Source organism: Mugil cephalus, chromosome 19 (genome assembly GCF_022458985.1).
Source record: "Mugil cephalus isolate CIBA_MC_2020 chromosome 19, CIBA_Mcephalus_1.1, whole genome shotgun sequence".
Lineage (NCBI taxonomy): Eukaryota > Metazoa > Chordata > Actinopteri > Mugiliformes > Mugilidae > Mugil > Mugil cephalus.
The window spans coordinates 14,659,695-14,685,648 of NC_061788.1; the positions used below are offsets into that span (position 1 = coordinate 14,659,695).

The 25,954-nt window shown below is 41.7% G+C and overlaps 1 protein-coding gene across 2 annotated transcripts in view; it reads right to left on the minus strand.

Annotated features, from left to right (window-relative positions):
* Nucleotides 1-25,954, minus strand: part of LOC124996197 (matrix metalloproteinase-17-like) — a 72,250-nt gene that overhangs the window by 30,912 nt on the left and 15,384 nt on the right. For both annotated transcript variants that reach the window (XM_047568986.1, XM_047568985.1), the window contains 2 exons: nt 13,268-13,400; nt 13,002-13,137 (listed from right to left, as the gene is read on the minus strand). In XM_047568986.1, coding sequence (XP_047424942.1) covers nt 13,002-13,137; nt 13,268-13,400 — 269 coding nt within the window. The remainder of the gene's footprint in view (nt 1-13,001; nt 13,138-13,267; nt 13,401-25,954) is intronic.

Below are 25,954 nucleotides of genomic sequence, written 5' to 3' on the forward strand. Positions count from 1 at the left end.
CGTTAAAGCCTGCAGTATTTGAATTACCGTAACTCACAATGGTGTGTGCTACTGAGAAAAGGGAGGGAGGTTGTGCTTTTGTCTGGAAGACCTTCGCGACATCTCAAGTGTATAGCTAACTTGCGTCGCCCCCCAACCTGCAGCCTACAACAACAATGGTGCCTCATCATTACCGTAATGGCATTATTTTTTTCTAGAAAGCGCAACTTCCCAGTGTTCAGCCACAATTTTATCCATCGGTGAGTTACGGTAATTCAAATACCGTAAGCTTTTTTATGTGCAGGCAGATTTTAGGTCTCAAAGTGTTAATAATAAAATAAAAAAATGTTTAAAATAGGGCTTAAATGTGGTGAAAAGACAAGGAGGTGCTGAATGGAAACAGTAAAGGGTTGATATACAGACACGGGGAGGAGAAGAGTCAGATGGAGTTTGATCTGAACCGAGGAAAATCACAAAAGCTTAAAAGGTCAACTAAACAATGTCTGCTACGGGGGAGAAATCTGCACAAAACCTCCACTTTGCATATTTTCTTTGATCCCGTCAGTTTTTTATTTCATGCTCCACTGCTCACATACTACACACTGATAACAGGTTGAGGACATAATGTGTATTTGAAGAGATTATGGCATGTGCTTTTTAGGAGCAGCTCTCGAGCCTTTCACCGTCTCTTCCATTTCCCTCTTCCGTGTTTAACGTGGACCTCCTTCGGGTCGTCTCAACATCTCTTGAGATATTTCTCCGCGGCAGAACAAACAGAACGCCGTTCAGATCTCAGCTCGTGTACACCTTCGTGCGTTTCTCTGTCGTCCCTTTCCACCCTCACGTCCTCGCCTCCTCCTCCTCCTCCTCCTTCTTCTCCGCTTCCACGCAGCGCACTCGCCTCCTTTCTCCCCCACAAGAGAGCACTTTGTCTAAATACAAGAAGCAATTTGGCCATCGCAGACTGCTCTAGGAAATTAAATCAGTGAGTGACAGTGACAGAGAGCATCAGTACAGTGAGTCCGGTCTTATCTCGTCACCTTGACGACTAGCTCAAAACCTGCAAGGAAACAGTTAAAAGGCACAAAGAAGTGCACGGGGAGAGATTCTTCTTCTTTTTCCTAATTAAAAGTGGAAAGCAAACAAGACGGACACTACACTCAAGGATGTACTGTGCATACTGAATGTGGTGACGCACAAACAACAGCTCCTTCCGCTATCATGCTACCGCTGCTATACATTACATTTACATATGTCCAATGACTTTGCTGGTAGTACATCTGAAGAGTGTGCTCCATTTGTTAGAGGGATAGATTTTTATTGACAATTACGACTTTGTTTTCAAATGTCACAGCTTGCCGTGAGTGAGACAAGACTGTACCGCAATCAAAGCGGGAGCACAAACATAGACATTGATTCATGTATCGATTGTCATAGGCTGACTTCAGGGCTGGTTTAATAGCCACCAAGGAAAGACACGGCACGCATAATGGCCGATATCCATGAGCGCAAACAGAAGGCTTAAAGGAGAAAGGGGAACTGAGAAGCACAATGGACAAATTACACGTTTTAAACAGAGGAATTCTCGGTGTAAGCGAATTTCTGGAGAACATCAAACGCGCACGGAGGCAAGAATTAACATCAGACCGCCTCCATCGCTCATTTATGCAGCAATTTACATGCAAGGAGCAACAAAACTACGAAACAAAAGGCAAATCTATGTGAAACGGCGAATGGAGGGCTGTTCTGTATGCAACAAGGACGGTAAGCTATGCAGGGAGTTGAAGGTGAGTGCATTTAGAGTGAGCTGAACTTCAGCTGAGCTGTGACTTTTTTATTAAATCCCGGATAAACAGGCTTAGAAGTTAATTCTCCCTTACTCAAGGGACACTACACTGTTTTTCTCGTTGATTGGTGTTTTAATCCAGCAAACCTAGGTAGATATTTGTTAACTTAATTTCAGAACAATATTGCCAACTGTTTCCTACACAGCGTGGGGTAGAAACACTTCCACATGAACAGAGAAAGAAAAAAAATAATGTAGCAGTTTGGTCTAAATCCAAATGTTTTCAGACTTTAATGTAAATGGAAAGTAAGTCTTAATTCAGCAGTCCCTAATCAATGTAATTGCTTTCTTTTCACAGCTATGGTGTAGTCGGTGGTTGACATGTGTTGTACAACTCAATAAACATTGGATGGCGTTTATTGTGAAGCAGTCACACGAAATGTAATAATGCAGTTGTCACTGAGATCAGTGCTGATATAATACGAGACGAGACATTGGGACTAGACCTGATTTAAACACTGAAAGAAATAAATGAACGAGGAAACAACTCTACAGCAACGTGACAGACTTCTTTTGGTGTCATGCTGGAAAAAGTGCGAAAATCATACTTTTAAGTTTCTGTCTAGATTTTAACTGTCAGTGGACATGGATGTATGTCACTAAATATGTCAGCAAATACATCCTCCTCTTTTACACAGGCTCGTTTGTTGCCTCGTTGAAGGAAGTAGCTATAAAACTCCACTTCAGTCCAGTTACCCTTTTATCTGGGAAGTTACCATATATGGTCACTTCCGGACGCATCGCAAATGACATCGCCCCCGGGCTTCGTGGTACGGGGACCATGTATGTATACACGTTCTGTTTTTTGTTTTGTTTTACGTGAAGTGTGTGTGCGTTGAGCCAAGCTGAAACCTCTGAAATAGCTCTAAATGAATAAAATTTTTAGGAAAATGAAATGAACCTTGAGATGCTCAAAGACTGGCTAGACAGGACTTTTTGTTAGAAAGTTTCCAAATCAACCACAACTGAAATCTTCAAGATCGTAACTTTCCCTTAAAAGAAATCATGCTGTAATAGCTGCCACCTTTCCCCTTCATGACTTGTGTACAAATCTTCAGCTCTACAACAAAAGCCTCATTATATTTGATTAGTTTAGACGGGCTGATCCAGTCACTGAACTGTCAAACATCTGTGCCCGTCGCTGTAAACAGTTAGGTCATAAAGAGGTTCAGAGACTTGGATTGTGCCACCACAAACGAGTCTGCCTTCATTCTCGTTCTTCTTCTATTGAATTTGGCATCATAAAAAACAAGTTTCTGTCAGAAAAAATGATCCGTTTGACATTTCTTTGAGGCCACACTCAAATTCTTTGTGATTAAGGAGTTCTTGTTGAGTACGTGTTTCATTCCACTGATGTCCCCCCACCCCCATATTTTTTTTGTGCCCTTACACTGTTAGAGGAACCCTGATAGTAGAACAAAAGTTCATAGTGATGATTTCAAATATTCGTTATAGTTTTTCATTTTTTTCTGTATAACTATTTCTTCTGGTTGTATCATCAACTTTTACTTGGTGATTTCGACATTCGTGTTTTATGTGCATTTCATGTCATTACCGATGGTTTTCAGATTTTTGAGTGTGTAATTTCTAAACTAAAATACCACTGAAATGTCTGAAGTGCTCTCAGTTTGATGCAGAGGGAAGAAAAAAAAGAAAAAACGGGGGTTCTTTTGGTCAAACACTCTGAGCACCGAGAGCGGCTCTGTGAATTTCTGCCAAACCTGACAGCTCATCACAGTGGTTTGACAGCTAATGCTTACCTTTCACAAACAACGAGTTGTAATTCAGGTGAGCAAGGCCGGAAAGCACAGTTGTTTGTCTGAGAAATACACTGCTGCTGTCAGTTACTGTACGTGGTCCAAATCGTATGTGTGCTCGAAGACTTCCTGGTAATGAACGGCTTTATTAATTCCACCAGTTTGTTGCGGAAGAACACTACGTACTGTACATGTCCAATTTTCCGAAAAAAACAAAATGAGGTAATGGACAGGATAAGAAAGAAACTGAAGGAGATAAAAAGTGATATAATTAGTAAGAAACCTGAGATATAATGGAAAGGAGAGATAGCAAGGAAGTGTAACAAGCAGAAGCACAGCCAGCAGCGCAGACATATTTCTGAACTCCCCATGGCTTCGTCTTCAACAGATCTAACTTTAGTCAGAATAGCGTGGCCTCTTCTCCGTGAGAATGACGAGTTCCTTAAGTTTCAACGTTTCTCCAGGCTATTGCACTCAGAGGGATCGGTGATCACACGGACGCATTTCCATCTCTTACAGAGTATCTGATGTCTCCTTTTTCCTTTCGACCACCCCCGAAAAGAAAAAAAAAGTTCCTCATTACAAAAGCTCTTTAAAAACGGGTTCTGTTACAGACCTCTGAGTTGGCACAGATCGGCGTGTGAGACGCAGAGAAAGTGGGTCCTGGAGATCCGATGTCGAGCATGGGCGTGAACCCAAGTAGCACTGACTGATTGGTGGTGGTGGTCTGGGCTACGTATGGTCGAACGTCCCTTTAGTTGCGTGAACTGGGGCTGCCAATAGGACACTTAATTATGACTAATGACATGATTTCCTTAGTTAACACGGGTTAACACAAATTAATTGCAATGTGTATACCACTGTAACTTTTGCTATGATTGAAGAAGATCCTCCGTAATGTCCAGAGTTATTAGACATTAACAGAAGTATGTCAGCACGGAAACACTTAACAGAAGGACAGAGACCGTTGGTTCTAAGGAAGGGACAGAATAATGGCTGGGAGAAAAAAATCCACCTGCAGTGTTTTCCCCCAGAATTTCCTGGCAGAAGAACCTGGCTTTCTTTTTTAACCCACACAATTCTATTGATTCTACTGTCTGAATGGAGGACTATAATCATGGTGCCATCCCAGCTATTAAAAACTATTTATACAGTATATGACACATGGAATAAGATGATGAGTTTTGTATCTGTCCATCTTTAAATTGCCGGATATTGGATTTCATATACGTGAATACTAAAGAAAATGCTTTTGAGACGTGGTATTTTATGTACAGACAAATGTACGGAAGATCTTATCTTGCTAACTCATGCTACGTAAGTTGACCGTGTCGTTTTCAGGTTAAATCGAGTATAGAGCTATGAGTGACCGGTGTATTTGGAGGTGGCTTTGGTGGAGGGGAAGGAAGGAGAGACGCTTTCAGAAAATATATTTCTGATTCGTTGTGCCACAGTATATGTGCCATAGTATTGACATACCATGACATAGCATGTTTCTATTTAAAATGAATGAATTTTCAATGTACTTGGAAGGGAAATATTTCAAGTCACAAATGAGGAAACTCTGCTCAGTTCACGGCTCTGTTCACACCGACAGTGCAGCTACAAGAAGAGAGTTGTGCATTTTAAAACAGAAAAATTGCCACTCCGAGTTATTTGCGTGAGCTCTGATAGCAGTAGTGCAAACACAAATGCGTCCATCCCCTCAGACACTGACCCTCTTGGAGTAAGCGAATAAGCGCCCCCATTATCTGCGCTCCTCAGTCAGTATGGGAGTACTTAAACTGAGCACAGAACACAAAGGTATCTTGTACCCTGTGCAAAGTGCTGGAGCACCTGAAGAGAAAACACACGGGTGCAATTATGGATGGATGGCCAGAAACAGAAAACAGCACAGTAAGTGATGTTAATTCATTAGTAGGGAGAACTTTTGAATATATTTTGTCCTTGTAGCTGTTAAGTGACTAAGCTAATAAATAACTCTAATCAAGAGTAAATGAACAAATTCAATCATTTAAATTGCACTGGCGTGTGGTTTGCTGGTTAGCCATGTGGCGTGATTGTACGTTCCCAAAATCCTTCCAGAGAACACACACTCAGGCTGCACAGAGCCCAAACGAGCTCCACCAGATGGTAAGGTTATGTGCTGTGTACCTCTGAACCTCCGAGTACGGTGGACCACCAAAATTCTCACAAGGTTCAAGTTATAGGAAGCAACAGGGAGCAGGTCATTACGTTCCTGTGTGACAACCAGAAGAAACCCGTCTAGCTTTTTCCAACAAATATTAGGAAAAACTGATTAGAAAGCCTTGGAAATGAGTTGAACGGACAGAAGAATGATTGCGGTTGACTTCGTTTCTTGACCTACTTAATTCCATGGCACAATTTCCACCTTCATTTGACAAACGAGCATGAGCAGACGAAGGCTTATGCGCAGGTAAGTGTGTGTCTGCTTGCACGGCGGCTGCGTATTAACCTAAGCTGATACCGCTAGACACACGCGCACGCAATTTCCTAATACATTAACTGTTTGACTTTTAATTTCCACATACTTTTTACCGATCTCTCTCCACGCGCGGATGAAGAGTTATGATTCAGATGCACCGAGGCAGAGGATGGAAAGACGTGAAGAGTGGGAGAGGAGCGGATGAGGGAACCTCTAAGACTCCTTTGCTGTCCCCCGCCTTCAGCCTCTCAGCAGGCTCTTACCTCCCGTGGCTTCGCCGCTCCACCGAGACATGAGCCGACATCAAATGTGATGCACGTACATGTGCTTGCAAATACACAAGCGCAGGCGCACCTAATATTCACCTCCTGTGCTCCGCTACCCTCAGTAGACATAAGCTGATTACCCTGCAAATTGAAAGCTCATGTGCAAACGGTGATTCATGCGCTCATATGCATTTCTAGGTGCACACTTGTAGATGCTGGAACACACTTTCGCATGCATAGAAAACATATTTCCCAGAGACAGACGCACACCATGTCATTCAGTCTGAAGATGAAAGACGTAAAATTAAAAGGCCCCGCATGAGTCTCCCCTCTCTCCAAAAAACCCTTCTCTCCATTTGCAGTCTGAACTCCCTCTTTCCTTGTCCTCAGTCCGTCCTGTCTCTCGCACAGACGCCAACACAGGGACGGCGACGGGGAGTCTGGAGAAAAATACGGCGGGGTCGCTAATAAGATAACATCGCTGCAGGTTTTCTTAACGTTCTACCAAGCAATTTCACAGGTTAGTAGTCTTAAATGGTAACAGGGCAATGAATGCTGAGGACCTCACTGACCTGAAATTATGGAGTGTGATGTCAACGAACACACAACTTTAGTCGGCACACACCAGACTTTTCTGTTATTTGGACTTTTTTTTTTTCTTTTTTCAAATCCTTAAAACCCAGATTACAGCTAAGTCTGAGAAGTTGCCAAGCGACGCATTCGGCGAAGAGGCCGTCTCGTACTTCTGTGATTAAAATGGAAGTGGCATTGTTGTGTTTCATTTCTGTTGCATCAGATTTGGTGGGGTTGCAGTTAAGGGGTCTTAGAGCCACTTTAGGACTGCAGGATTCATTAGAATGAAGATGTTATTTCAGATCAGATGATTTTAAAAGTGCCTAGGGCTTAGGGGTTAAGACATCTAAGATAAGTCTCAATGACGGCCGGCTGGATTGCCTTGACATTTGGCAATCACGCTCAAAGGGTTGAATTGTAATAACTTTGGTAATAAGAAATTATTTCTTGTACCGTCATAAAACTAAAATCTGGGTTGTACTGAAATACATTAAACACAGCCAAATATGACATTTCAATAGTCTCAACTAAAAGCACATTAGACCAGACCAGACAATATATAGTTTATTGTCCAATGGGGAAAAGTTTAATTAGCCACCCAAATAAGGTGTCCCCCGGTCCACTTTTAGCTGGATTACTGAGGCATGAAATTATCCCTTGAAGGGCACGATTACTGTGAATTTTTATAGTACAAATCTGAATATCTTCCAATAATCATCTCATGCAGCCCAAAATAAAAATGGTTTTAGTTGGAAAATATATATTGATTGCTCACCTGACACCCAACAAAACACATTATAACCAAATATGGTACCAGAGGAACAAGTGATGTAACCCCATTTGTCAGGCTGTGATATGCGTGGCCATTACTGCTAGAAGCTTTGTGTTATTACCGCTTGTACCCCGAGAGCTACCTCTCTGGCTGCAACCCAGCTGTGCCTTCGGTTACAGCTGTGGTATTTCTTAATGCTCACTGTAAGCTATGGCTATCATTAGCACCTTGATGGACCCCTGTTGCTGAGTTACGATTATGGCTACCCATAATATTCTCATTAACCACCTTCAACTTTGACTTTACTGTATGTAAGTAACCCCCACTGGATTTGAAGAGCATCTCTCACAAAACAATAACTTTGGCTTTAGGGCATATAAATATATGAAAAAAAAACAAATGCGATATGTGAAGAGCACTACGTCACTGTGGACCTACATCCATGGATTTTTATGGTCATTAAGGCTCCTAAACTTCTTGTTGTTATATTGTGTTCATTTTCTCACGGAGAAATGGCCAAAAACATGTTTTCTCAGATCATATTGAACCAAATTCTTGTCACCTGGTCCTAGTGAATGTTGCAAAATCTGACGATAGTCTCAGAGACATTCCCTTCACTAGAAGGGGACAGACGATCGGACAAACCCTAAAACATACTTCCAGCTGTGGTTGGCGACCGTGCCCGGGCGTAACGATACCATCTTCCACTTCACGTCTGCCTCTCCTCGGCTCTCTTCTTCATTTTTCTCATCTTTGTCCCGATGTTCGCTCCCCTTCGCTCAGCCGGCTGCACCTATCTGTTTGAGTTATCAGTCGGTCTGCTAATGACTGCCAGGCTGTCTGCTGTGATAATGGGCTAACAATATGAGATAATGAGCTAACAGTGAGCTGTTACGCAAGTCGGCTGTTAATGTCTGTGGCGTACTTGGCCGAGTGCAGCCTGGTGTATCGCCGTGTGTGCAAGGAGAAAAAAGGATAAGGTAAGTAGGGGTTAAATTGGGATTAAGGGCTCCTCCTTGGCACAGAGGCTCTCAGACAACATCACAAAAACTATTTACCTATTCTTGTTGCGGAAAAAAAACACATTACCTGAACCTAAGTCCCTCAAAAATGAAAAGCCACTCAGCCTCGACTTTTATCGTTTTTCCCTTCGAAATGAAACAACTGACACTCACTACTTGTCACCTACTCTGCACATAATGATGTGAATGATGTGTGTAGAAAAGCAGAGGAGAGTGTGAAGTCCCAATCAGTCGGATGTTGTCAGTCCTGCTGAGGTCAGCGAAACCCAAAATTATAGGGCGCTTCCTATTGCACACAGATGTAATAATTAAACAGTCTATACGTGCGGGTCGTTACTGGAGTAGACGAGTCGCACTTTAAATGCTGCAGATACTGAAAGTCTCTGTCTCTGAATATCCAATTAAAAGACATGGTTCTATTGAAGCATTTAAATTCTTTGCAGTCACCTTGAGCTTGAGTTGGATTTTGATTGTACAACTGAAAGGACATCCCTCAGTCCACAGCGGCAAAACAGACACGTTGTGCTCATTGTTTACCACTATCATGACTTTCCAGAGCAGCGGTCTTCTGCACAAATTTGCACTTACAAATCATCTTACAGAGATCTGTATATTCACCACATTTGTACCCTATCTCCCTACCAACAATAGACTTTCTTGTGGGATGTCTTGATATTGAGGCAGACACAACTGTTTAACATAAATACAATAAATAGAAAATGCTACATAAGAAGAGCAAGACTGACAAGTAATGGAAGTCTGCTGAAGAGTGTTTAAATATCTCTGTTGGGACGGCAGTGGCTATCTCTATCTCTATCTCCAGCCTGTCCATTGTGTCCTTAGGCAAGAAACTTAACCCACATTGCTCACAGTGTGAACCCCACTGGTGCGTGATTGAGAGTGAGTGATGCTTGCTGATTGTAGATGTAGCCACATTTCCGTGGGTCTGTCCCAGGGCAGCTATGACTACTGAGGTAGTTTACCACCATCACCAGGGTGTGACTGTGTGTGTGCGTCTTTGGGTGTTTAGAAAAGCACTATATGACACCAATGCATTATTATTTTATTGCAGGAGATATAAACCTTTGTATGACTAGTCTTCGGCGAACATTCGGCAGAAACCAGGGAAGGGAGGAAGTAGAAGCAAAAGTTAACTCGATTTTCAAAACAAGACACAGTGCAGACTAGGATTTGGATGAGTGATCCAAACTGATGAATGCATGAAGTACAAATGGCTTGTACCGGTGAAGGCCACATTTGTACGTGTACGTTGGTCGTCTATGTCCCACAGTACTTTAAATGAGCCTTTAGGAATGCAGCCAAGGTCAGAAAGAATGAAACAGATTGGCAAAGCAGCTCTCAACTCTCAAGTCTGAACACACTACTTGGATTTCATTGTGGACCGTGTTTCACAATGGACAGTGTTTCACAATGGACCGTGTTCCAACCAGTACAGAGAAAAAAATACCTCCTCACTCAACTGGATAGCCCATTTTGTTGGAAGATGCTCAGAAGATGTGCAGGCCTGGTTCCTGTTACTCTTCTGCAAAAAGCTCACCCAGACAATTTGACTGACTCAGCAGATTTTAACTGTAGCATAATCGGTTCCCAATGTAGCGATTCGAGACCGACTTTCTGCTGCATTACAGTCTAAAAAGTGCAGTGTTTGACAGGTAGGACCAACACAGAGGCTGCTGTTGTCGAATGCTGAAGAGAAAATAGGGGCTGATGTCATGCACACGCATGCATGCATATGTTTGTGTACTTACTCGTACTGCCAGAAGGGGGACACAAAGGTTCCACACTGAAGCTTTAACTCATCATTACTCATCATTACTACAGTACAGTTTCATTGTTATTATTCTGATTACTGTTAGCCCCTGCATTTTTTAACAGTCCCGATCACAGTTACACATCTTATAATTACACCTGGGTCATCATTCAAAAAGTGTTACAAACATGTTAACTTGGCGATATCATCACTATTGTTAACTCCTGTGTTTTGATGAAATTGTGTGGTATTCCACTGAGATGGCTGCTGCATGTGTAAAATTATCAATAATTCACTGAACGTCTTCCTTCAAATCCTTTGTATAGTTTCATTTTTGTCTTATTAGAACACAATATGTCGGGAAATCCTCCCCCTGTGCCATAAATGTGACATGCTCATTTGATCTTAGATTACTTGTTAAACCCACGAATAAAGTGTCACAACTCCAATAACAGAAATCTGGACAGACTCATTTGGAGTGAATCCTTTGTTTAATAAATGTTCGGCTCCATACGTCAAAAGTCAACGAACAAATCTGTCAATGCACACAACGCTTCTGGCTGCACCATCAAATAATTGCAATTGATATATTGATGGAACGCGTATATTGCGGAGATAAAAATAATTTCATTTTCCTTTAATCTCCACGGACATGGTGGATCAGCTTACTAGCATCTCACATGGTTGTCAGGCTACATCTGACTCATTAGCAGTTTTTGCACATTATCTCCATTCTGTCAGCCCCGTTATTCGCCCATGTAATCAAATGAAGCCGACACGCCATGAAATACCACATGATAAATATAATTTTGTAAACTGAGCCACACAAACGACACAACATCCACTGGAAAAGAGAAAGAGACAGAGGACCCAGGGAATTATGGTGGAAGTCAGTCTATGCGGAATACCAATGCCTTGTTATGGCGGCTTACCAAAAATAAATAAATAAATATATAAAAATCTGTCCCATACGAAAATCTCTCTGAATCTGAAGCCAGCACATAATCCACAGCTGTTCCTGTGCGCTGTTCTACAAATCTGAGTGCTGTGAATGCAAAGGTGTTCTGCTGGACTGAAGACAAGGCTGTCTTACTTCAGAGTGGAGTGAACTGACAGGAGCAGGGTGTTTGATTGGCAGCAGCACAAAGAAGAAAAGTAAGTTAAAGCCCACCAGGAGGGAGGCAATGCATACACACCTGTGTGTGTATGTGAATATATACTTCCCCTGTGTGGTAGCTTTTCATATTTCTCAGTTAATGTATGTATTTCATATTCTGCACACACATACGGACACACACACAATGGCCCACACACCAGCTTATGGCAGGCCCTTGTTGAATCAGGCCTGATAGTGTGTGGAAATCAGCGCAGACCAACCATATGTTTTACTGCGTCCTCCTACACTGCGGTTTCTCAGACGGTCACAGACGTCCATATTATTTTATCAAAGGACAAGCTCTGCTCTGTCTGAATACACCGTCATAAATCGTTGTGTGTTTATTTACCGCCAAGGAGGTACATCTTGTACAAGGCGGTCAGATGGCAGACACTTGCGCTGTGTCGCCTACTTCTGTACTTGCTATTTTGAGTGGACCGACAGCTCCCGGTGCAAGATCCACGTTGGCGAGTTGAGTTTGAAACAAAGGCGAATCTCACAATCTTGGCCACATAGCCGAACAGCTCATCCTTATGCACCAGTTTCCGAACTTGATGGCAAATGAACCGGCAGTGGTTGAGTTTGAAGCCCAAATTCATCATTTCCAGTTGATGCACAATTGAACACGTTTGATTTGAAACGATATCCTGTCAATACCTCAAGCTCCAATTAAAATGTATTCAATTAACTTCATGGAAGTTCATGATTCAAGACAGTGTAGAAAGCAATAAACAGAGGCACATTATGAAAAGCTCTGTTGAGACTGAAGCTCAATGAAAACTTTTCTCCCTGAAACATTTTGAAGCTCTTCTCTTAAGCTAAATGAACTGAGACCAACATGTCTCGTCCTACCAGCAGTCCAAGTTAGATGACACTGCTCCCATTAGTAATGTCACTGGAGTAGCTGAGCTCAGTTTCCATGGTTTTAACTGCACTGCAATATTTTTTTCAGTGACTCTTGAGTCACCATTTGAATGAGCCTCAATTAAGGAATCAACTTGAGATGGAACTTAGACTAATAGATTTGGACTATTCCTGTATTTTCAGTTTGCATGGTTAGACCACTTAACCATCTGCTGATGGGTTTAAGGAATGTACGTAAAACTGTTTTATGAACTTTCTGTGTCCAGTCGCAATACTCCACTTCATTTGAAGGATTTATTGAGGAGACCTATGTATATCTTCTGAGAGGTTTGTTGTTTGCTTCTCAGATGCTTTGAAACAGAATCGATCAAGGGAGCAGGAGATTTTCAGCTAGAGAAAGAATCTAATGTAATCTATCAAAGGAACGACAGATGGGGGGAAGATTGTGGGATTTCTGACTTATTGCTAATGCACTGCACTGATGTCATACACGGGATTGAATATATAGTGGTATCAAGGTATTGGACTCCATATTTCACTGTTTCCTACCTCCAGGACAGGTGCCTCTTATTCCATTTGTTCTGAGGATTCAGGCTCCGTTTCCTGCGCCCCACTGTTGCCTCCGCCTCAGACACATCTGGCAGGGAACATCTGGGTGTTTTCATTAGGCCCAGGGTTTCTTGGTCTGTGTAAGAGATGAAAGCACAGGGAAGAAGAGGAGCTTGATTGTGTGCTAGAGGTGCTGATTGAACACGGTGTATTCATCCTAGATTCAACAAAAGTAACAGCTCTCAGACACGAACGCGGCTACATACCAAAGACGCCGGTCTCCTTGAGGCCACCGAACCTTTGCATGGCTTTGATGGCCTTGGTCAGGGCCTCCTTGGTCTGAAGCTGCCCAGTCACAGGGTCAGGGGGCGGGAGGTAGCCAAACTTACTCAACCAGTCCTGGAAGAGAAACAGTAGACACAAGAGTTCAGCAGAGTTCATTTGAGGCATTTCAAGGGCTCTGAGTATCCCAAAGCTGCTGAGAAAGTTGGACACCTGTTCATGTTTACCGTCTGTGGATACTGTGTCTCTGCGTACATCTGCACATTCAAGTTGTGCGTCCTAGCAAAAAGAAGTACGCCTAAAAACTTATTTAATAGACCGTGAATGTGTACATGCTCCTATGTAGTACCTATTAAAAATAAAGCTAGGCCGGTAGAGTGAAAGTAGCATTTTTAGACTAGAAAGGAGGTCAATGGGATTCTCCTCTGGCTGTAACTGTAATAGATGTATTACTTCCATGTCTATGATGGATTGTATTGTATTAATTTTAACAATGACATGGCTGACTAGGTTAATGTAAGATATCATTCTGTAGAACAAAAGTGGTAGCCATGCGAAAAGGTAGCACTTCAACTCCATTTACATAAACGACTTGCGAATTTGCTGCCAGTCCTTTATCAGGCCAGCATTTATTGGTTTAGAAACACATACTGACAGAAGCATCTGAGCTGCAACTTGAGTGTTGCTATTTTCCTTTTTTTCCTTTCCATTTCATTTCACCACCGAGGCCTTTCTTTGATGTTTTTTCCCTCGTTTTTTTGATTTGTCTCAGCTCCACTAAATCCTCCTCCACCATCCGCACGATCAGGCCGCCAATAAGAGATGGCAGATTTTAAATAGTTTTTTGATCAGCTCTCATCAGAGGTGAGTGACACAGATCGATAGCAAGGCATTCCCTCTGTACTGACAATGCTGGGAAAATCCCATTAACCGAATGACTTAGCTTTAGCGAAGCACTCTGCCGCCTGATTATTTGCCTTGTCATCCTTGGCTGTGCCACCTGCCCAGGGGGCTTTGGAAAGGTTTACTGGGGAATTGAACTGACCCTCAAGAGGCGTCACAGGGGATGAGAAACAACAGCAATTTCCCAAAAGAGCTTCAAACTAGAATGTCAGAGGTAAGTGGGACAGGTCAAAGAATGTAGGAGAATCAATGGCTTAGTGAATCAACGAACAACACATGGTATGACCAGTGGCAAGCCTTGGTTCTACGTCTTATTTTTAAATGACGTGTAGCAGTCATGCAAGGCAGCATTACTCATTTCACAAATTCCCCAAATAGCATACTGTATGTAACATTCAGTCCCTTAGTGGCCTTAGAAGAGTTACAGAGACACAAAACAAACCTTTTTTTTTTGATCATACCTATTAAGTGCATGCATATTAAGGTAACACAGGATCTTCCAGAATATTTCAGTTGGCAATAATAAAAATTATAATAATAACTTAGTAATGGGGTCTAAAACCGCTTGTACTATGCCACATGTCACTGGGCGAGAGGCGGGGTACACCCTGGACAGGTCGCCAGTCTATCGCAGGGCTGACACAGAGACAAACCACCATTCACACTCACACTCACAATTACAGCCAATTTATAATCACCAATGAACCTAACAAGCAGGTCTTTGGATGGTGGGAGGAAGCTGGAGTACCTGGAGAGAACATTACAGTAACTTATTCTGAAAAGTATAATTACGTGGAAGAAAGTGAAAAGAGAAGAAACAAATTGTTGTAAACAACTTTAATCTTAAGGCAAGAACAGAAAATTATAGTACATTAATGTACAGTGTACATTCAGTCCCTTCACTTCCCTTCTTCTGACCACGATTTTTCAATTTTTATCTGTAATATCAGAAATGTGTCTTATTCTTCTGGACTTCATGGAACTCAACTCAAAATACATGTGTGTTATTTTGCCTTACTCCCAGTTGTGGGAAGCTACCTACTTCAGCTCTGGAAAACACAGTCATTACTGTTTGATGAAAAACAAATGACTATCGGCATGCCAGCAGGAATCATGCAACCGAAAACAATAAAACTATGACGGTTTATTGCACAAAGAAACCTACCTGGCACTTGAACAGCTTTGTCTCAACTCATTTGTCAATGAACATTAGTTTATGGGTAAATTAAAAGTACTGTAAGACAACTTTAATACACACTCACTCAAATCACTTATTTGTAAGTCTAGCAACAAAAAAAAGGCTGTATTATGCTGGGAGGATAAAGTGTTCTAAGATGTCCTTACTTCCTCAAAATATTTTCCAAATTAATGGCTGCCTTTCATTCAGTTTGCACTTCAGATCTGTGGGTAACAGATAAGTGACTGAATTAAGAAGCATGGTACAACAATGAGCAACAATAGGACAGACTTACAACCTCATTTTGTACAAAAAGTCATTCTTGTGCTGGAATTTGCCAATTATCAGCAAACTCAGATAAAAAATTAAAATGCGTCAAAAAAGACTGATCTTGACAATTACACAACGCAGTGCAGCACTACTCAAGGAAGTTGTCTGCCATTCATTCTTCATGAACCGTTTGCCGAAGTAACAAAGTGGAATTAATGAAACAAATGTATGAAATAAAAAAAAAAGAGATGGATTGCCATTAAGATCAGTGAACAGAACGATCAAGCTCAAGTTTAATGAGCACAGTTAAAACTTCCCACCCTTTCCCTTTTTAATGGTCTTCATTAGTAATGAGATTATCTTCTTCTTTAAATCCAATGAATGAAGAGAAAGAGAGATGAGCACTCCGCTGCATACACAACAGCGTCTTTTCAGTGACAGAGAAATACGATCGCCAATGTGCCTGTTTGAGTAGTGCGTAGTGGTAACGAACCTTAAGCCTTAAAGTGTGTGTGTGGGAGGGGGGGGTCCTTAATGACAGTCCTTAATGAAAAAAAGGGCATTTGAAAACAGAGCTATTTGCCCTCAATCTGTAGTGAAAACTGCCCTCACAGACTCCAGCTGCACTCCTACAGGACAAATGGTTGCTGACATGGGGGCTCGACCTTATGTCCCAGCTCAGGCCCAGGGAGTCCATGTCACTTAGCCTAATCGCTTCTGAAATGAACCTGCCCATTTCTAGTATGTTATCATGCCACTTTGATTGCCGTGTTCTAACCTTCCCATTTAAAAACAACGACGGTTGTTCCTACAGATGCCCGTACACAAGAGGATGATACAACATGTCTACAACAAATGCTGTGGCGTGTGAAACATGTGAAACATGTGAAACATGTGGCGTGACCTACACAATGTAGAGCACGACAGCCAATAACCAAATAGATTAGTGACACAAAATCAGTACCTTAATGGTTGGCACCAAGTAATCTGAACTAAGTGAACCGTCGTCACCACAGTCAACTTACAAATTCAATAAAATGAACACACACAAGTGACCTACCACAAGTGGAAAGCCACACCCGCAATGATAACCACACAAAGTTACTGCCTTCCAAAGCCTGGTGGGCAGCAGTGCTTACTCGCTGCCCTTTATGTGTGTTACTGCCTTCATCCAGCTACTAACAGTGACAAGTGAGCCACCAAAATAGGCTTCCCCATGACAGCTAAGATCACACACAACACACCTGTAATGGCTGATGTTCACACAGTGGGCACACGTTCACTCCTAATTCCACCTCTCAGCTCACCCAAAATACCCATTAGCTTGACTCTACTAACATCTACCGCAGCCTAAGGTTGGGATAATCAACATTCTCACTAATTTGCATTCAGTCTCCACACAAAAGTCTAAAAGATATCCGAGATGAGCCTCCATTAACACTACGACCCGGATCAAGGGCCGCAATATAAAGTGGGGGCACATGACAGACTCGAAACAACAAGGGTTTGTTTCACCAAAAATGAAAACAAAAAGATGTCAGGTGAGACATGGTGAGCCCCTGCAGCTGAAAAGTGGTTGTCTCAGGCCTCTTTACCAATGCCCCCTTATTCAAATCTTTTCAGATGCAATCTCAGCGCAAGACAAAAACACTTGCGCAAGGCCAGTAGAGGTGCAGAAGGGCACAGCAAATTGCTTTGTCAATATTTGGTAGATCACTCTGTGTTTTGGCCAAAGTGTTACAAACTCATTTCCTGTATCATTTCAATATCCGCAGCTGTAGAGCATGTAATCAGTCTTAACAACGCTTCATCATACTTTGGTGCCTTCCTGTATATTTTGTGGGAAACACAGCTGTACTGTTGCTTTCCGCAGTGGCACCATTACAGTGGTGTGAAAAAATGTTGACCCTTTCCTGATTTCTTATTTTTTGTTTGTCACACTAATTTAAATATAAGACAAAGTAAACACGAGTAAGTTAACTGTGGTTTATCATAGTCACACCCAGGCCTGATTACTGCCACACCTGTTCTCAATCAAGAAATCACTTCAGTAGTGAACTTCACAAAGTGAAGTAGACCAAAAGATCCTCAAAAGCTTGACATCATGCTGAGATCCATAGAAATTCAGGAACAAAAGAGAAAGAAGGTAATTGAGATCTAACAGTCTGAAAAGGGTTATAAAACCATTTCTAAAGCTTCGGGACTCCAGTGAACCACAGTAAGAGCCGTTATCCACAAATGGATGGCAAGACTTTTGGCAAGACGGGGCTAAAATTGCCTGTATGGCAGACTTCCAAGATGAAAACCACTGCTAAGCAAAAAGAACGTAAAGGCTTGTCTCAGTTTTGCCAGAAAATATCTTAATAAGACTTTTGGGAAAATACTCTGTGGACTGACGAGACAAAGGTTAAACTTTTTGGAAGGTGTGTGTCCCATTACATCTGGAGCATTTCAGAAAAAGAACATCGTACCACCAGTAAAATTTAGTGGTGGTACTGTGGTGATCTGGGGTGGTTTTGCTGGTTTAGGACCTGGAAGACTTGCTGTTTTAAATGGACCCATGAACTCTGCTGTCCACCAAAAAATCCTGAAGGAGAATGTCCGGCCATCTGTTCGTGACCTCAAGCTGAAGCCAACTTGGGTTCTACAGGAGGACAAAACACACCAGCAAGTCTGACCACCTCTTAATGGCTGAAGAAAAACTAAATGAAGACTTTAGAGTGGCCTAGTCCAAGTCCTGACCTGATTCCTACTGAGATCCTGTGGTGTGACCTTAAAAATGCAGTTCACGCTGGAAAACCCTCCAATGTGGCTGAATTATAAAAAATTCTACAAAGATGAGTGGGCCAAAATTCCTCCACAGTGCTGTAAAAGACACACTGCAAGTTACAACAAATGCTTGATTGTTGCTGCTAAGGGTGGTCCAACCAGTTATTGGGCTTATGGGTAAATCACTTTTTCACACAGGGTTATGTAGGTTTGGATTTTGTTCTCCCTTAATAATAAAAGCCTTCACATAAAAACTGTATTTTGTGTTTACCTGTGTTATGTTTGAGTAATATTTAACTCTATAGATCTGAAACATTTAAATTTAACAAACATGCAAAAAAAAAGAAAAAAAAAGAAACGTTAGTTTCACACCACTGTAGCCGGCTCCCTAGACCACATTTACCTAGTGTACCACCTACTGCAAGGACTGTGAAATTTCCTCAGCATGTGTTCACTCCTCCCACCGCTCACCGTGTCTCAAATCGTGTACTTACTCACATGCTACTTTGAGCCACTTTTAACCAGGCAAGTATCAAAACATGCAATGCACTCAGTACCCAAGTGATCTTCTCATAACCGTCTGCGCTCAAAAAACTGTCTAAAAGCAGAGTGTGAAACATTGGACAGCCTCAATAGTTGCCACCTTTCTGTGTAGCGGAAGGGAAGGGACCACCTGCCAGTTTTTAATCTTGTGAAAATTGACGACACCGCACAAATATTAAGTTCTACACGTCTGCAGCACAAGCAAGTACTGTACTCAGTCAGGGGGGCCAAAACAATAATTCAGGTAGGCAATCGGTTTCACCACCAGCTCATCATGTTTGTATTAGGTTGCATGAATATTCAATCTATCTGCATGCTTGTGTTTTTTTTTTTTGTTTTCTTTTGTTTTTGTTTTTTGCTAAAAGGGAGTTTTCCTTGCCACAACTACCTTTATGCTTGCTCCGGGTGGTCTCGGACTTAGGTTTGATTGATTACAAAATGGAATGCCATGTAAACCTAAATAATTTTTCCATAACGCTTGGGCAGAAGCTGTGTACCATATCATACATCAACAAACAACTCTCTAAATACATAAATCCCAAACATCATATGCTGCGAATGCAAATCCAACTAGCATAGCATTTGAGACGGCCAGAGTATAGTGACTTATTAACTGCAGCTAACACACACAAGCATGCAAACACGCATATTTGCTGTTCTAATTCAAGAGCTCGCATGTGCACACACACACATATAGAGCTACACTTATTTATATCTAAACAATAATTAATCTGGGAGAGACACAGGATCTCACTAACGCACATAATTGAGGCACGGCTCAGGTGGATAATAGGGTCTGACATACACCCAGTCTGTGCTGCAGTGTCTGGATATGAAGAAGGAGAATTGATTTCTTTAAACTGGAAGCCCTGTAATATTTTAATACACTGAGGTCTGGAGCGAAGAAGAAGCTACAAAATCCAGGCGTCTAAAAACAGTTCCTCAAAGAGAATTTTTTACTGTGATCAAAAAAAAAATCAATGCCTCCGCGCACCTCATTAGACTTTAGGTCCTTTATAGAATGGAAAGGTGTTGATAGGGTACTATGATATGGTGTATTTATACTTTCCATGTACAAAGTTTGTTGGGGATAGAAGGCTCTGGTGTCTAAACATACAGGTGCTGGCCAGTAAATTAGAATATCATCAAAAAGTTGAATTATTTCAGTAATTCCATTCAAAAGGTGAAACTTGTATACTGTATACTTTCCTTCCACACATAGTGATATATTTCAAGTGTTTATTCATTTTCATTTTTATTATTACAACTGACAGCTAATGAAAACACCAAATTCAGTATCTCAGAAAATTAGAATATTCTGAAAAGGCCAATGAAAAAAATGTTTTTTTTAGAAATGTTGGCCAACTGAAAAGAATGAACATGAAAAGCATGCGCATGTATAGCACTCAATACTTAGTCGGGGCTCCTTTTGCCTCAATCACTGCATTAATGCGGCGTGGCATGGACTCGATCAGTCTGTGGCACTGCTCAGGTGTTATGAGAGCCCAGGTTGCTCTGATAGTCGTCTTCAGCTCCTCTGCATTGTTGGGTCTAGCGCATTGCATCTTCCGCTTCACAATACCCCATAGATTTTCTATGGGGTTAAGGTCAGGCGAGTTTGCTGGCCAATCAAGGACAGGGATACCATGGTCCTTGAACCAGGTACTGGTGGTTTTGGCACTGTGTGCAGGTGCCAAGTCCTGTTGAAAAGTGAAATCTGCATCTCCATAAAGTTGGTCAGCAGCAGGAAGCATGAAGTGCTCTAAAACTTCCTGGTAGACAGCTGCATTGACCTTGGACCTCAGGAAACAGAGTGGGCCAACACCGGCAGATGACATGGCACCCCACACCATCACTGACGGTGGAAACTTTACACTGGACCTCATGCAACGTGGATTCTGTGCTTCTCCGCTCTTCCTCCAGACTCTGGGTCCTTGATTTCCAAAGGAAATGCAAAATTTGCTTTCATCAGAAAACATAACTTTGGACCACTCAGCAGCAGTCCAGTCCTTGGCCCAGGCGAGACGCTTCTTACGCTGTTTCTTGTTCAAGAGTGGCTTGACACACGGAATGCGACAGCTGAATCCCATGTCTTTCATGCGTCTCTTCGTGGTGGTTCTTGAAGCGCTGACTCCAGCTGCAGTCCACTCTTTGTGGATCTCCCCCACATTTTTGAATGGGTTTGTCGTCACAATTCTCTGCAGGGTGCAGTTATCCCTAGAGCTTGTACACTTTTTTCTACCACATTTTTTCCGTCCCTTCGCCTGTCTGTTAATGTGCTTGGACACAGAGCTCTGCGAACAGCCAGCTTCTTTAGCAATCAACTTTTGTGTCTTGCCCTCCTTGTACAAGGTGTCAATGGTCGTCTTTTGGACAACTGTTAAGTCAGAAGTCTTCCCCATGATTGTGGAGCCTTCAGAACAAGACTGAGGAACCTTTTAAAGGCCTTTGCAGGCGTTTTGAGTTAATCAGCTGATTAGTGTGGCACCAGGTGTCTTCTATATTGAGCCTTTTCAGAATATTCTAATTTTCTGAGATACTGAATTTGGTGTTTTCATTAGCTGTCAGTTGTAATAATAAAAATGAAAATGAATAAACACTTGAAATATATCACTATGTGTGGAAGGAAAGTATACAGTATACAAGTTTCACCTTTTGAATGGAATTACTGAAATAATTCAACTTTTTGATGATATTCTAATTTACTGGCCAGCACCTGTATGAAATGACCTAGATCTGCCTTAATTTAATGTCTGTAAACTGAGAAAACAAAGTGAGACAACCGCTCATTGTCTTTGTGCAGTCGAGGTGCCTGCTCCAGCCGAGGAAAAGATAGTGTTGAAGTAGAAAATCAAGCCTCGCGTGTGAGAGACATTGATTAATGTGAGTGCCGAAATGAAGCGCTGCTGAATTGCTGATGCGTCAGTTATTAGTGTAGTGTTTGAAACAAAGGGGGGGCTGAGGCAAAAAGGCAGTGTGTGAGGATCGGCGAGTTTGCGGAGAGATAGAAGAAGACTTTTGAAAAGATTTGCATTTGTTTGGTCACGTTAGATGGTGCTTTCACGTGTTTTGGTGGATGAATAGACATTTTATATCTGTCTCACTCCCCTCCGCACAGCTGGAGGGAATGGGGGACCATGAGCGCTGTGAAAACTTCTTACGTCATGTCCCAGGTTTCCACAATAGCTGGCTCACTGACACCGTACAGGCTTTTATTCTCACCTCAGAACTGAACATTTCCATTTCCACGATTCTCTCCAGCATGCGAAGGTCTCAAAATGCTGGCTTGGTGTTCCATTGTCCGACTGCACAAAATAAATGTAAAAAAAAAAAAAAAAAAAAAAAAATTGAAAAGGAACATCTAAATTGTGAGTTCAGCAGTATGTATGATCACAGGGAGCAGGAGGGGACCAAACAGAGGTTTAACAAGCTGAAATTCTGCAAAGTAAACAAACTCTTTGTCCCACTGCTTACCAGATGTTGGCTGTGGTGTGCAGTTTTATTTGTTTCGTGTCCAAAAAAGAAAGCAGAAGAAGTGGGTTGAGGAGTTGCTTGTTGTTCAAGCGTCTCTGTGTAGATTAAGGTTGTTGTATCAGTGACCTGGTAACACGGTCCATGCACTTTCTGGTGTTTTTAAATTTAGCCAGCGCAGTGCCGACACAGAGCACAGGGCATTTCCAGTCTTGCACCAAACTCTGCAAACATTCAATCAACTCCCCTTGACTTTAATTGAAACCCTTTGCAACTGCTCAACTGTAAAAAAAAAAAAAAAAAAAAAAAAGGTTGTCTGTCACAGTGTGAGCGCTGCCTGACTCTGGCGAGCTAGCAATCACAAACTACTGCATGCCGTGCTTGAAAAATATTAGAATCCATATTCTTAAAAACAAACAGTCTACCTGATTTATTATTACCTACAGTAAGCTGGACTGTATTGTACAGCTGCCAGTTGGGACAAACACATATAGTCAGTATGTTTACATGCACATGAAAAAACTAAATATTGCTTTAATCCAACTCTAACAGGACAACTTAAATGCATGTTACTCCGAATAATATCAGAGTTCTCCTTATCCGACTAAGACACCCAGATAATTCAACTGGAAATCAATTTTCATGTATACGCCTTAATCAGAGTTAAACTAGACATTGCGTGTGCACATGCTCCACAACCACTGCGCAGGTGTATGACCCCACAACAAAAAACTCCAAGAAAGCCGGTGTAGGCACCAGAACTGCTCAGGTAAGTATCCGCTGTTTCCTGATGACGTCAACTATATGTTTGGCTACGTTTGGCTATACTCAGCTTGGACTGCGAGATCGGTTCATGGTTAGACATCACACCTTTAATTTATTTTTCGCAATATGTTTGTAATAGTGATAGCTTGATGAAGTTTTTTACATATACTTTTTATTTTTTCACAAAACACATAAAATATACTTTATTCATAAAAAATAAAGTAATAAAATTACAAAATAATTCGAGTTCAATCCATTAATTTGTATAGTAGGCGCAAAAAGATTTAGGAAGTTTTATACTGAAAAAAATAAAAGAGCGAAACAGAATAAAAGCACAACCGCTAACAACTAAAACCATAGGCTAAAATTGATAACTTCTCTTCTGCTTCTGCTTCTTCCTGTTGTCCAACCAATTATAAAACGCAGCGTCAATATCTGGAAGCGCCGGATACTCTTCAGAGTAGATCTGGCACCTACATCAGTTGCAGAAGAAGAAGGTAAACTTTTTATCTGCGTCATAAGTAGCTCGCATATTACGTATGAGATTAAAAAAGCTGTACTATCATGTTGTTGTTGTTTGAATTGCCGGTCTCCAGCTATTTATTACATGATGTAATAAGTCAACCGGAAAGGGGGCTGTATTATATTATAAGGGCTGCATTCAGAAAGCATAATTTAGAGCATAGCTCTATAAAGCTGCACATGTAAATGCACTGACTGATTTCTGTCACAATGGCATCACCACAAAAACGTCTCCCTAAGCAGAATCGTTTTTGCATGTGGCCTCCTCTCTCCCACAATGCCTCTCTGTTCAGCCCTGGTGAGCATCCTATCGTCTTCACCCTCGCTGGCAGGAAATGAGCCACTGGGAGACAACCCCACTGACTCTCAGAGGGCTGCAAAGTAGCACAGTCCATTATAGTGTTTATATTGTTCCTTAATACCTTAAAGTTGAGGTGAGATCAGTGGCTGAACTTTTGGTCTTTTTAAAGGTTGCGTAGCTCGAGTAGGAGAAAGGGTGAGTTTATTTGAGCGCCGTTGGTATTAAACGTTTTAAGATACATCTTGTGAGCTCGCTAATTAATGCCAATTAAAGATGACTCCTCTCATTAGGTGCTTTTACCATAGATGTCAAAACTTACAGACTTCTGTTGTAGCTCATTAGAAGATATAAAATGCAGAAAAGGTTCAATTTCATGCACAGGATGAGAGAGTCGAACAACACACAAAGGCAGGGAGCTATTAATGCGGCAAGCCCCAACAGTTCTCTGCAGGCACCATTAAAAAGTTTTATTCCCGAGCATTATAATATGAAGACGTAACCATTTTACACGCATTTCACCACTTGGGAGACTTTGAATGACATAAAACTGCCATTACGAATCTCTCCATTGCTTCACCTCTTGCAGGAACCGTAAAGTAAAGAGCTGGTATGGGACCAGACTGACAAGTCCAATTGCAGATGGAGAGGGGGATAATGTTGGAAGAAAAGTGGAGTTTTAAACAATTTTGAGAATAAGTCAAATAACCTGTCACAATCAAATAAAGACGCGGCAAGGGAGGCACCAAAGTCACATAATGGATTTTCATTCGGATAAATAATAGATGTCTGCTATGTCACCGATAAGCATTAACACTATTCATACATTTATATTATTATGAACTGGCTGTGGTGAAGTTATATAAAGTTACTCTTAAGTTTATGTACTGGTGCTAATGCAAACTGAACACTTTCTACTGCTGCAACTTCACATTAAAAGCCTTTAACTTGCAAAGTTCCCTTCATTGTCAGCGTAAATGCAGTGTGTTCTCTTAGGTTTCTGCTATCGTTGAACAACAGTCATTTTTTGACAACAGACGCGTGTGAAATATTTCAGAGAGGTGAATAGCTGCAGGCGACAGGTTGTACACCTCCAGCTTCTCAGAGAGGTAACCACCTCCTTTCCCCCGTACCCTGCTGTTCACAGACTCACGCTGCATAAAGGTGCCTGATCTGTTTATTAAAACTACAATATTTTGTCTTGCCGCCCCCCCTTGTCGCAATGTGTGTAGCAGGGAGGTGCGACCTAAACGCAGACACACACCAGGAAGCAATGGCGGATGTAATGAAAAAGTTTAGTTTAACGAAGACTTACTATGAAGGCAAAAAAAAAAGAAGCAAATACTCACAAGGGAGAAAACAAGAGAACAAATGCAAGAAAATACAAGTAAAAGCACGGTGAAAACTTCGAGGAACAAACGCTGGCATATGAGGTCAGGACAAATGGTAAATCAAGGACAGCGGGACGAGATACACTCTGAGAACTAATACGGAGAGGCGGCTAAATTAGGGAGGCTACCAATTAGGGAGGAGCAAACAATCACAGGGGGGAATGGGATTAGTTTTCATGTGATTTAGATGTGATCTCCCTACGTCTGAGTTTCATGTGGCGCATTCAAACAGGAGACTGTTTGACTCAGCTCCACAGTTTGACATCATCCCCGGTTATGTCTCTGCTATGTTCCACCGATCCACCACACGTCAGAGTTAATACCATGCCTTCCACGCCTCTGCACTGTCAGACAGCCTTAGTTACTTTGCACATTTGGATTAATCATTTTTAAAAACAAAAATGCACTTGAGACTGTATTGATCCCAGGGGGCAATTTACAAACTACCCAGCAGTATTTAAATCAACTCCACCTTTACCGATGTGGAGAACACATCAATGAACCACTTGAATAAAATACAACACATTAAAATGATTCAATTTCTTTCTCCAAAGGGTTTTGA